General features: G+C 41.9%; 1 protein-coding gene across 1 annotated transcript in view; it reads left to right on the plus strand.

The window, feature by feature from the left end:
* Positions 1-1,484: 1,484 nt before the first annotated feature.
* Positions 1,485-12,931, plus strand: part of Tnni3k (TNNI3 interacting kinase) — a 210,929-nt gene continuing 199,482 nt past the window's right edge. The window contains exons 1-3 of the mRNA XM_050149480.1: positions 1,485-1,524; positions 2,148-2,256; positions 12,640-12,725. Of these exons, the coding sequence (XP_050005437.1) occupies positions 1,485-1,524; positions 2,148-2,256; positions 12,640-12,725 (235 nt within the window). The remainder of the gene's footprint in view (positions 1,525-2,147; positions 2,257-12,639; positions 12,726-12,931) is intronic.

The following is a 12,931-nucleotide window of genomic DNA, read 5'->3' on the forward strand; positions in this document are numbered from 1 at the left end:
GTCAGAAGCCTAAGCTGACGAATCTGAGAACGGCATATCCGAGGAAAACTAAGTTCTCTAAGTGGAGGGAATGGGGACTGAAGAAGAGCTGCATGGGGTCACTCAACAAGCTGGATAGGAGCTGCACAGTGCTGGGAACAAGCGGGTAGGAATGACAGTGTCCAGATGTCAAGCAAAGAAACTGAAAATCAGTTTCAAGGTTGACAGAGGCCCCTGCATTGTATAAAGGATTCACATCCATGACAGGCATGGACTGGCAAGGGGAGAGTTCTAACCACTAAAGGTAGACACATGTACAAAGCCAGGTACTGTGTCTTCCAGCTGGATTTCATCAGTAGAGCAGTCCAACCCCTGGGCCATTTGTTTACTTTGCTAAGGAAGAGGAGTGCAGATTCCTTAATGCATGCAAGCATTTGTTTATGAAGAAAGAGTTACTTGAATATTTGGCCATAGTAAATGTGAAATCCATACTTGATACATTAAAGCTATGTGTGATTTCCAAGACTAGAATTTATATCTTTTATACACAGTAAGATCAAGTAGAAGAAATATATAGAAAATAGCCAATAAATCTTGTTTGTTGTTTTCATTTATTTTACACCCCACACTGGGTTCATTTATTTCCATAGAAATGTGTATAGAAAAAGCAATGGCTTGAAGCGAAGGGAAGGAGCAAGGAAGAACACCAAACAGATCACATTAGTAATGACACAGGGCTCACATGTCAGTGATGAGTCGTCCCAGGACTGACTTCAGACTCCACGAAGTGTTTGGAATGGACATTGAAAAATGATCGTATGTGAACTCTGTTTTCTGCCTAGGAATGTATGATGAAATAAAATTGAAATGGCTAGCCCGAGAGGCTATCTCCTGATCTCAGTGTTCTTGCTGTAAATTGATATTTATAAAACTCTGTGTCTTTTTTCTTCTCTGGAACAAACAACTGAGATGTTCACATTGTGCGTGAGGCCCCAATCCCCACAAATAAAAAACTCACACCCAGGTCTCTCAGTCGCAGAGCTCTTTGATAGGAATTCCTGCTTTTTCTTTACACCATAATAACTGTTTCCCAGGTGCCTTTTTTGGCCCAGAAGAAAAGGACACAGAACTCTGCCTGGTTGGACTGAATCTCTTTCAGTGGTGCTCAGAAGTCACCAATCACCGTGTAGATTAATTCATTAAGAAAGCGGTCTACAAGGCCGGAGTGTGGGGCAGTCACTGATGGAGGCAAGTCCACAACGGAAACGTTTGCTGTTTGTCTTTCCTGGGGCTCCTGTTAAACAAACCCAGCCGCTCCCTCACCAACCCCCTCTTGAAGGTACGTTCTGTTTTGCTCCCTGTCACCCTTGCATGACATTCCATTAGGCACTTGGCTTATTTTTAGCCAGATTATCAAAATATTTCAACTGGTCTGTGGCAGCACTAGAACTTGGAATCTTGTACCCTGAAGGTCAGCACAGCAGAAAAGCACACACTTCTTAAAGATGGGGAATTACAAATCCAGACCGACGCAGACTTGCTCTGGTAACTAACTGTTCTGACTTTCACCGTGTTATGCTAACTGCCCTCTCTTTCTAACACGCACTGTAAGTGTTAGAACTCAATTGTAAGTACGGATGAGCAATAACTCACGGAGACGTATGCTTATTGGTACACAAAGAATATTAAGTGTTTAGATTATCCGACTTTACTCTTTTGCTCTGAAATATTATTGGCTTAAAGCAGAAAATTTCTTAAAATATTAGCTTAGTTCCTTGGTATAATATGGCAGAAATTTTAGGATGCTATTGACTATAGATATTTTAGAATTATATCTTAAATATCTAGTATTTAAAAGTTAAAAGACACTGTCTAAGCATCAAGAGATTGCTTCAATTAAAATGCAATAAAATCAAATGAAAAAAGTCAAATATATTATTTTATGTAAATATATTGTACAGTATCAAATGGGTTCTTAATTACTACAATCCCAAAGTGATTGCATTATAAACATAAACATCTGCATTAAACCCACAATCAGTCATTTAAATTAAGTATTGTAGAATTAAACATTAAAAAAACAGTTTTGATTACTTGTGTACTATGATCTGTATCTATATTTTGCAAAATGCAATTATGAATCAATCCCATTTGTTTTTCTTTTCCAGATGAATGGAAGAAGAAAGTTAGTGAATCTTATGCTATTATAATAGAAAGATTGGAAGGTGACCTGCAGATCAAAGAAAACGAATTTAAGGAACTAAGGCACATCTTTGGGTAAAGTTGTCAGAAATTTTACTCTTTTGAATATGTGTCTTGAGCATTTATCTTGCTTTTAGGCATGCTGTTTGTGTAGTTATAAATCCTTAGATATAAGCATTCTATGATAAGACATAGATAGAACCAGAATAAGCTTCACAATGCTAGGCTGTCTGTTCATAAGTATTCATATGGCTCCCCAAATGGAAAGATCACGTCTCTGTAAAATATAACCGAGATTCTATCCTCAAAAAAGTTGCGGAGAAGGAGCTTAGGGGTCAGGCACTGAATATAGGCCGTCTCTGTTCCAGGTAACCGACTCTGGCATCAATCACTACATTTTTTAGTTTGTGCCACCAGCAAGCAGTGCTGCTTATTTCCTGGGGTGGCTGAGACCCCCCCCCCCGTGAGTCTCCTTGGAGGGACAGGCTGAGGTTTACCCAGCTTCACGGTCTGCAGACATTGAAGGCTGTCTCCAGTGAGACTGATACTGCCCCCTTGGTCTGCAGACATTGGAGGCTTTCTCCCAGTGAGAATGGTTACTGCCCCCTTGGTCTGCAGACATTGGAAGCTGCCTCTCAGTGAGACTGGTTACTGCCCCCTTGGACTGTAGACATTGGAAGCTGTCTCCCAGTGGGGCTGAGTACTATTTTGCCCTCATAATCTTATAATGGGTTATATCAGTTTCTGTCCATAATAAAAAGCAAAATATTCCCAGCTTGGGACAGTGTCACAACCCTGTAACACACACACAGTGTGTAGAAAAGAGGGGCAGGACCCTAATTTGCAGCAATTTTGTAGAGAAATTGAATGTGGTGCTGAGGAAGTGGGTGTCTCTCGGTGTAGCTAGACTCTCCAACTGTTTTAGCTAGTGTTGCTATTTGCTGTGCTGAAACCATGACCAAGGCAGCTTGGGGAAGAAAGGGCTTATTTAACCCACAGTTCCATATAGCATTGTATCATCAAAATGCAGCAGACAGGAAACCAAGCAGCACAGGGACTTGGAGGTAGGCCTGATATAGAAGGCCATAGAGGGTACTGCTGACTGGCTTGCTTCCAAGGACTTGCTCAGCCCACATTCTTACAACACCCAGGACCACTTAGCCAGGGTTAACACCACTGACAATGAGCTGGGCCCTCCACCCTCATCAACCTCTAATTAAGAAAATGCCCTACAGGCCTGCCTCTAGCCCATTATTACTGAGGCATTTACTTAGTTGAGGCTCTCTCTTCTCCTAAGGCTCTAGCCTGTGTCAAGTCAACAAACAGCCAGCCAGCAAACTGAGCAAAGAGAAGTTAGACCTGCAACAATCATCTAAGTCCACTTCGGCAGTCATTCACATAGCACTCCTAGCAAAGACCATCCTCGATTTTATTTAGAAAACCAAAGTTGAGCAATGCCCAAACAGCATGTTTCCCAAAAGAAATTGCAAACATAGAAAGTGTTTCAGATAAAGTAAGTGTGTGAATGTAACATGGTGGGAAATGATGTCACCCACTTGTCCCTTCTTACATCTCAACTCCATCCACAGGACGGATAGGGCCTTGACAGGGTGCAGCTGGGAGGTTGACACTTGGTATGAGAAACCCCTGAGGCACCACTTCGTTGCAGCTCTTGCTCGGGTGTCAGGAAGCTTAGGAAATTCTCTTGGGGATGTGATGAGCAATTGGAAATAGCACATCCACGTATCCCTCTTTTATTTCACGAGAGGAGTGTAGTCATAAGTTGTTCCCCACTTACTGATTCCAAAAAGTATACTGACTAAAATGGGATCTATTGGAGGAATTCTTTTCGACTTTATGAACTCTAAATTGTCACTTACTTTTGATTAATGAACAATTTTGCTTATGCTGAGGCTAGCCAGCAGAAACAATATGTGCCTTTTAAAGTATTTTACTTGACAAATAGACTCAAAGGTTTTTCTCAGACTGTACCAGCTGTATTTGCAATTCCTGCTATAGCTGCCTCCTTTTAACCTTCCCGCTAAGTGCTGCAAGTGTGACCTTTTGAGTAATCAAGCCTGGATGTGAGATGCAGGGGTCAGTGTCAGTACCTCACACATAACACAACGTGGTCTTCACCACAGTCTATGGGGTCGAGAATAGTAATTTTGGTGGACAACGCTGAGTAACAAATGAGACCTATACTCTTTGGCTATTATGAGTATTAGAAGGCTCCTCAAACTGTATGTCATATTTCTTGAGAATGACAGTTGGGTGTTTTTTTGGACCAGGTGTCCATTGCCTTGTGCTGAGGGGTAAAGACAGGAATATCAGTCAGAAGGGGTGGTGTGAGGCTACAGAGAGGATTGTGAAGACATGTTCATCTTAAAGTAGTGTTCACCACCTGTTATGGAGTCAATGGGTCTATTTCTCATCAGAGGATACAAATCTGTATAGATTACTTCCAAGAATCTGAACATAGTTTTCAGACAAAGTTGCAATGGAAGCTCCTTGCCTGTGGTGAGGGACCAAGCAACGAGGGACTGTTGGCAGAAAGTCAGGAGCTGGTGCAGTCCATGGAGTCAAGAAAACCAGAGACAAACGAGAGTAAGTGTGTTATCTGATTCTGTTAGTGCAGACCAATCTTTCTGAAATGTCAGTTGTTTTCAGGGCTGAGTTCTGAGAACTTTCTTCTCTTTGGATTAAAATGACGGACGACAGGGAAGAAAAGGAGTCTGTGCTGAGAGTGCAAACTGTCTTACTCTTGTCCCATCAACTAAAATGTTAGGGTAGTTGGGGAACAGATCCACCATCACAGAGAATCAGCATGAGAACCTGGGCAATAAGCGCATAGTGAGAGTCTTCACACTCCATCTCTACTTCTGGATTGTGCAACAAATTGCTGTGGTGACAGCGACACCAGGTGCCTGACGTGTCTTTTGCTAAGATGCAGATTGCAAGAAGAGGGGGTTCCCTGTCTGTAGTGGCATTTCAATTGTATCTTAATAAATAAAGACTGCCTGAAGATCTGAGAGTAAAACAGTCCCATTGGTTAGCTTTATAGACCAGATTACAATAACCCGTACCTTTAATCCTAGTAGCCACAAAGACACACATCTTTAATCCCAGTGGTACATGCCTTTAATACCAGCCCTAGAAAGAAATATAAAAAGTGGGGGAGACAGCACTCAGATGCACAGTCTCATTCTGAGATTCCAGGAGGTGGGATCGCCATTTCAGACTGAGGTCGAGGTAAGAGCCAATGTCTGGTTGTTTTGCTTTTCTGACCTTCGGGTTGAACCTCAATTTCTCTCTCTGAGTTTTTATTATTCATGCTTCACCTGTCCACAGAGGTGCAGTTAACACAGTCACAGGTGGAGTTCTCTGCTACATCTCTGTTCACTTGTCCATTTGCTGAAAGATTAGTCTATGGAATTATCAGTAGGTGCTATTCCCATTCGTTTAGAGAGTGTCAACTACACCACGAGCCTCTATCCCTGCCAGATCAACTATACGATGCCCCCGGCTTTTACCCACACTATAGTAAGGCATATAGGACTAAAGCTAACTCATTTTAAAACAAACAAACAAAGCGGTGCACTGTCCCTGAGTCTGCAGCAGTTTATAGTGGCTTCACAGTGAGAACTTGATGTGGGGGATGAAGGGAACAGAAATAGAATGTTCTTTCCTCTAACGCAAGGTCGCCTTCACTATAGCTTTGGGTAGGTGTTGAAGACATGAATAGGAGGCAGGAAAGAGATGAAGAAGTGTGTTCGTGTTCCATGTATTTCCTCTGATGCCTCTGATACCACAGTTACCAGTGAGTTCTCCGGGGTACCATCAATCCATTTGTGGGTCAGACTCCTCTCCTCACTAGTGTATGCGGACACTAAAGATGCTTCTCTGTCTTGTATGGGCTCTTTACACTTGTATTTATAAACAATACTAGTATGTTAGCTCTAGAAAGATAAACTGAAGAGCTAGTGCCTGCCAGGCATGCCACTGAAGGGCCTTTGTCCTTTCAGATTCTCTCCTCTGGAATGCTGACATCTGTGATTAAGGTTGGCAAAATAAATGAGCTAGGAGAGAGGAGATGGCGGCAGCATTGGGAAGTCCACTGCATTCTAACAACATTGGGAACTCCACTGCAATTCTAACAACAAAGTTATTCACCTAAATTAATAATGGGCATGTAATCTTTTCAGAAAAATTCAAAATTTCAGCCATAATTCTCAGTTCCCATCCACTCTATTCAAATGTTTCTGTTTTGATACATGCAATTAAACATTTAAGATCTTGCAGTGATCATTGCTCATGGAAACACCTGCTTTCTCTCCTTCAATTTTCCTAAAAGAGTCGTGTGTGTCACATTTCCTGACAAGCTGACATCGGCTGCATGTTCTAATGCCTTGGGCTCAATGTATTCTCTAATTTCTCCTTGCATTTTTATAAGATGCCTGCCCCTCACCAACAACAGCACATTCTAATCGGCTCATAGGGCTTCCTGGGGCTTGGATGGAACTCCTAATTAAGATTAAGTCATCCCAATGAATATTTTTCTAATAGTAAATTATTTCCTTAATTATTAAATAGGGTAGTTCTGTACCTAAAGGTTATTTTCTGCCTCGAAGCATAACGACTCTTTTCTTAGCCTTTAACTTTTATTCAGAAAAGTACGCAGTTGTGTGATCCAATTAAACATCTTATCTATGACCTCATCCTTTCAGAGACGTCTGACACAGCAGCCACAAGTGAGAAATAATTAAAATGAGATGTCTGAAGGTTGGCCAATATAATATATTGATGTACAAAACACCGAGTGAGGTGAATACATTTAAAAAATTAATTCACCTTCTCAAAGGTAGAGAAAAATCTAAGAAAAACAGAGAGAAAGTGACCACCTTTCTCCTCTGATTCACAGGGCCTGCTGTTCCTTCTCATACATTGCTTTCCAAGTTCCACTGAGAAGTAGAAGCAGAAGTCAACAATCAGATCTTACCCAACGAGTATCCCCATGAATATCCACAAACATGTTTCTTAAATATCTTCCAAGTCAGTGCTCCAAACTTAATAGGAATTATCTCCACTCATCTCACCTGTTTCTCCCTGCTTAACTTATGGAAAGTAGGTTTCCAATAGTAGTGTTCTCTTACTATGCTTCTCATGTGATTTGTGAGATGTGGGAGGTCCTTTTGTATATGTGTTGCTTTTATTGGTTAACGAATAAAGATGCTTCAACCTATGACAGAGCAAAATATAGCCAGGCTGGAAGGGACATATAGAGAGAGAGTAGGCGGGGTCAAAAAGACACCATGTAGCTGTCCAAGAAGCTAGAGGTAACAAAGCATGAGCCTCATGGTAAAATACAAAATAATAATAGAAATGGGCTAATTTAAGATGTAACAGCTGACTAGAAATATTCCTAAGGTATTGCCCAAGCAGTGTTGTAATTAATATAGTTTCTGTGTGAGTATTCTTGTCTAAGCGGTTAGGAACGAAAGAGCAATCTACACCTACATTTGTGAATTGACTACAACTTTCTCAGAGAAGGTTGAAATGCATTCAAGCCCTTTGGAAGCATAAACAGTGACTGAGCTAGAGGGCAGGAGGCGGAAAGCAGCTAAACATTAGATATTTCTGATAATAATCTTGTTGTAAGCTTTTGTGAGTTCCAAATGGGTTAGACTTTGTAGAACGTTGACCAGGAGCTGTTAGCAGTATCATTTTGCTAATGTACTGATTTGGGCTAGTTTCAATGTCATTATTTAGCTTTACCCTTGAGGAGAAGGATGGGAAAAGGGATGGCAGAGATGGTATTGGCTAGGAGGGAGGAGGCGATGAGGGAAAGAGGGACAATGAGTCGGAGCATGTAAGGTCACAAGGGACGGCAGATAGAGGTGGCTGAGGAGGGTGATTGGAAGGAAGAGGAAGAGGGATATGGAGGCTCCCTCAACTAACATGCAGAGAATTTGAGATACACATCTGTTTCAATGGGAATTTGTATCCCAGACTCTGTTTCTGGCAGTGCTTGCTTTTGTTTCGTTTCTATTTTGTTGATAATTGACACAAACCCTACATTTCAGAAAATCCTTTGAGTCTGCTTGGAAGACTGCATGGCTTCCCAGGGCTTCTTTATACCTTAAGAGATTTACTTCACCCTTCTTCTACAGGGTCTTCTTGCAAAGTTAAGGGGCTGCTTATGGAGTGGCTAAATTGCACAGTTGGCTGTGGTTTGAAAGCTGCCTTGGGCCAGGAGGGACTTTCAGGAGACTGAATAGAAGGTGCCTCTCCTCAGGCTACCTTCATGGTCTCCCTTCCTAGCTCCTCACACTCCTTGTCCCTGCTCACTGAACAAAAGGTTGCTTTGAACGTTTCATACCTGATCTCTTTCAAAATTCAATAGCGTCACTATGAGCTTGTGTGTTTTTTTTCATACCAAAGTCGGCTAAAATTGAGAGGGGAGAGAGAGATATAGAGAGAGAAACCTCTGTTTTACATGTCATTGGCATTAGAAAATTACAATTTACTGGAAGTAGCATTGTGACATTTCAAATTTCATATTAAAGTTTAAGCTGATTATAAGGTGTTCTTGCAGGAACATTGGCAGAGCGTTAAAGTTTCTTATGACTTGAAAACATACTGGAAGCAAGTGTCTTAGTGAAGTTCCTATTGCTCTGATAAGCACACACCAAAAGCAAGTTGGAGAAGAAAGAGTTTATTTGTCTTGAATAATCTTGGTGGCAGACCAAGGCCAGGGTAGGAACTCAAGACAGGATCCTGGCAGCAGGAACTGAAGCAGAGGACATGGAAGGGTGCTGCTTACTGGTTTTTTTTTTCCCATGGCTTGCTCAGCCTGCTTTCTTATAGACCCCAGGGCCACTTGCACATGTGTGGCACCACCCACATTGGGTTAGACCCTCCCAAGTCCATCATAAGCCAAAAAAATGCCCTACAAGCTTGGTCACTAGCTGTTTGACAGAAAGCATATCTCAGTTGGCATTTCTGTTTGCAGATAACTCTGGTTGTGTCAAGCTGACTCTGTGTGTGTGTGTGTGTGTCTGTGTGTATCAACTATAACACAATGCAAGTGAAATGAAAATATTTAAAAGTAGCAAGAGAAGAACCACACAACTTTTTCAGAAATGACGTAACGTTAACATTCTGCCCTTGGTTGGCTTCTAAACAGTGTATGGTATCAGCATTGTACTTGAAACAAGGGTATTAGGTCAGACGCAGAGGAAGGCAGTGAGTGCCACTAAGGTGGCTGAAGACAGCCCAGCATAACAAAGGTCCACTCTCCCAAGTCATTAGCTTAGAACAGTCACTGTGCTTAGTAGAGTGTCTTAGAACAGAGGTGTGGCTTTTTTTTTTTTCAGAACTTAGGTCACACTGTCTGTGACTTTAAACCATACATGTACTAGCTTTGCAAGTGAGGTAGACTAGATTTTCTTTTCTTTTTTCTTTTTCTTTTTCCTTTTCTTTTTTTCCCTCCACTTGCCTCCCTTCCTCTCCCCTCCCCCATGAAGTGTGGGGGTCGTAGACTGGGTTTTCTGTTCTCTAAAAATATACAGGGACCATTTCCATCTGTGAAAAGGGAGGGGACCTGTGAAGATTCTGGTGCACAGCACTCCTGAAGCTGCAGGATATGAGGAGACTTCTTTCTTGGGTTTCCTTTACCCAGGAAACGATGCCACTGAACAGGAATAGGGTGTTGGTGGGCTGGGGTGGGACTCTGCTAAAGTATGGAACACCATAACTGGCCATCACCCCAAGAGCAGCAAGGGAGGATAATCAAATGAATGTAACTTAAAAAGGGATACTGAGAGAACAGTCAGCTTTGGAACACCTGGGCAATTGATAACTTTCCATGTATGTTGTTAGGATTATACAGCAATGGACCTGGGATGCTGACCAGAAGGTACTGGGACTTGTAACCAAGGCTGACCCTCCAGTTCCATTCCCGGGACCCACAAACTAAAAGTGGGGACTTAGGACTGCTTGTAGTGTGAACTAAGTATGTGAAAACATACACACCACTCACTGAAATGTCTGCTTATTAGACCCTCAGTGATGTGGACAAGTTAGAATGCTGCAAGCCCAGAGACAAATAATCTCAGGGCACGTTCACTTCCCTAAAAAACATTTATTACCCTCCTTTGTATGTGACTGAAAATCTTTGTGATCTTTAAGCTGGGAGTTTTCAACCAACCAAAAGGGTAAGAATGTGGTCAGATAATGTCTGAGTAGTCCCCTCCCACTGTACCCCAATGCTGTAACCCACCTACCTAAGGTTGTAATCTGCCTACCCAATATTTCACTAATGTGTTTGAAAAGGGCCTTGAATTATGATTTTCTCCTGTTACTATAAAAAGCTTTATCAAATTTCTATTATGCTGTAGCGTGGAGATTTGGGCTAACCTCAATCCTTGTTTCCAGACCATGTTCATTCATATTTGACTCCAATTAGCTGTCCCTTATCCCCTTTGAAGATAACATGTGTGGTTTTCTGCCTACACTTCGACACACATGCAGCCACACACAAGTACAATACATACATACAAATACAATAGAGTTAATTTATAATTAAAAATTTTAAAGAAATGAGATAGCAAAACCTACTAGCTGTTGATGTTTACAAATTGGGAAAACTTATTTTTTTCGGTGTAGGAAAGCCTTAAAAGGATAGGCATGTCACAGTTCCTGAGAGCTGAAATAAACAGCTAACAAAAAGCCATGCCTACTGGAAGGATTCTAAAGTGACGTCTGACTGGTTAAATCTTATTTGCTAGTTAAGTGTTGGCTATTGCAGGTCCAGAACCATATCATCCTGGGTTACAAGTAGTCCCCTTACTAACCACTTAGTGACCACCTTCTGCATTTGACCTAATGTCCTTATAATTACAAGTAAAACCTTTAGCATATATTAGCTCAATAGGCCCCACTTCTCTGCATCCTCTATGCCCACCAAGGTCTTGAGTCAACAAAATGACTTAGGGTGCTGGAGAGCGGGTTTAGTGTTAATACACACACTGCTCATACTGGGGACTCAAGTGCACTTTTCTGCACCTCAGGCCCGTTTGCAGCCACCTGTAACTACAGGTGAGATGGATTTGAGGCCCCTTCTGCACTCATGGGCACATACCTACACACAGAAACACAAAACCCCAAATTTACAAAGTAATGCTGAAATATTGTATTACATGATCTGACCTATGACCTTTGCATTGTTTTGAGATTATAAAAACTCCCATCTGACTTCCACTTTCGGATATAAAATGTGGAGTAATTTCCCAGGCTGTGGACCCTGCACTTGGCTCGGAACAGCAAGGACAAGCTCGTGTGACCTGAATGCATCTCTAGTGTGGGTAGTGGAGCCTGCTCTGTCAGTCAGATTATCCCCTCGTCTATGAAAACAGACCACAGGGCTCAGAGTTGCTAATTAAAGCATTTCTTGGGGCCTCTCAAGGTTTCTGGATTTAGAGGCCTTCTCTTTTTAGCAGCACCCTGGAGAATAGAATTTTTTCTGTTTCAAAATTCCAATAGCCTTTGAAGTTCTTAACTGGGAGCCTTGATGCAAATAGTCCAAGTTTATTAAGTCTTTCAAGTCTAAGTGCTTTAAAGGTGATGGGAATCCCTGGCTCTCCCACTGGAGATCAGGCATTTCTCTAACACTGCTAAGATTAAAATAGGCCCAAGGCCCCTTGAAGCCGGCCCAGAGGCCAAGGACACGATCTCATTTCTACTGAAAAATGTCCTGGAAGTGCCAAGGACCTGAAGAGGTCAAGAATTTTAGCTCTAACTTCCTGTTGAAAGGATACCTATGGCTCCCAGGGTCCTCTAGGGGGCAAAGTCTTTGATAGTATAAAGGCAAGGAATTCATTAAAGCCTTCATTCCTCTCCTCATCAGCCTTCACATCACCTCCCCAGGTGTCAGACCTCCCTGATCTGAAGACGCTGACCCGGTCAGAGTACAAGGAAAGTTGGCTGCAGGCAGAAATTGTCATACATTTGGCTTATAATCTTTCTCTCCCCCTCGTATCAAACACAGCACAACCTTTTCTCTCTCCCTCCTCTCCCCTCCCTCCCTTCCTCCTTTCTTCCTTTTGTAGATATCTTAATTTGTCTACAAATATAATACGAATGTTTGATTGTGAGAGATATAATTTTACTTTTGGATGTATGTATTTTCCTTATAATGGGCTTGGTAAAATATTATGTATTTATGTAATTATATTAATATATTAGAACCCAGAGTATATATGCGAGTCTTTAACTTGATCCCTTCAACGATTAATATCATTTTTATCATTTTAGTTCTTGGTATGAAGGATTCGCAATTCTTCTAGCAGCAAAATCGTATAACAAAATACATTTCTGAATTTATAGACCGGTATTTAGTTCTCAAACAAATGGCAGATGCTGAGACGAGCTTCTGACTGCTTGTCATTGCTGTTTCAGGTCTGACGAAGCCTTCCGAGAAGTCAGTCTGAACTACCGCACCGAGAGCGGGCTGTCTCTGCTGCACCTGTGTTGTGTTTGTGGCGGTAAGTGCCTGAAACCTGTTTAAACCAGATCTATGCCCACGTGGTAGGGCACATGAGGTGTGCTGAGTGACCAACAGAAGGACCCTATCAGACTCCATTTCTCTCTGGCTTCACTCCCAGGATCTTGGTGACATTTCCAGGAGTGGTGACCCTTGAGGTTCCTGCTCTGCATCTCTGAATTTCTAATCTTTTTTTTTTTCTTCCTA

The sequence above is a fragment of the Alexandromys fortis genome, unplaced genomic scaffold (genome assembly GCF_014885135.2).
Source record: "Alexandromys fortis isolate MF-2015 unplaced genomic scaffold, M_Fortis_MF-2015_v1.1 scaffold_68, whole genome shotgun sequence".
Lineage (NCBI taxonomy): Eukaryota > Metazoa > Chordata > Mammalia > Rodentia > Cricetidae > Alexandromys > Alexandromys fortis.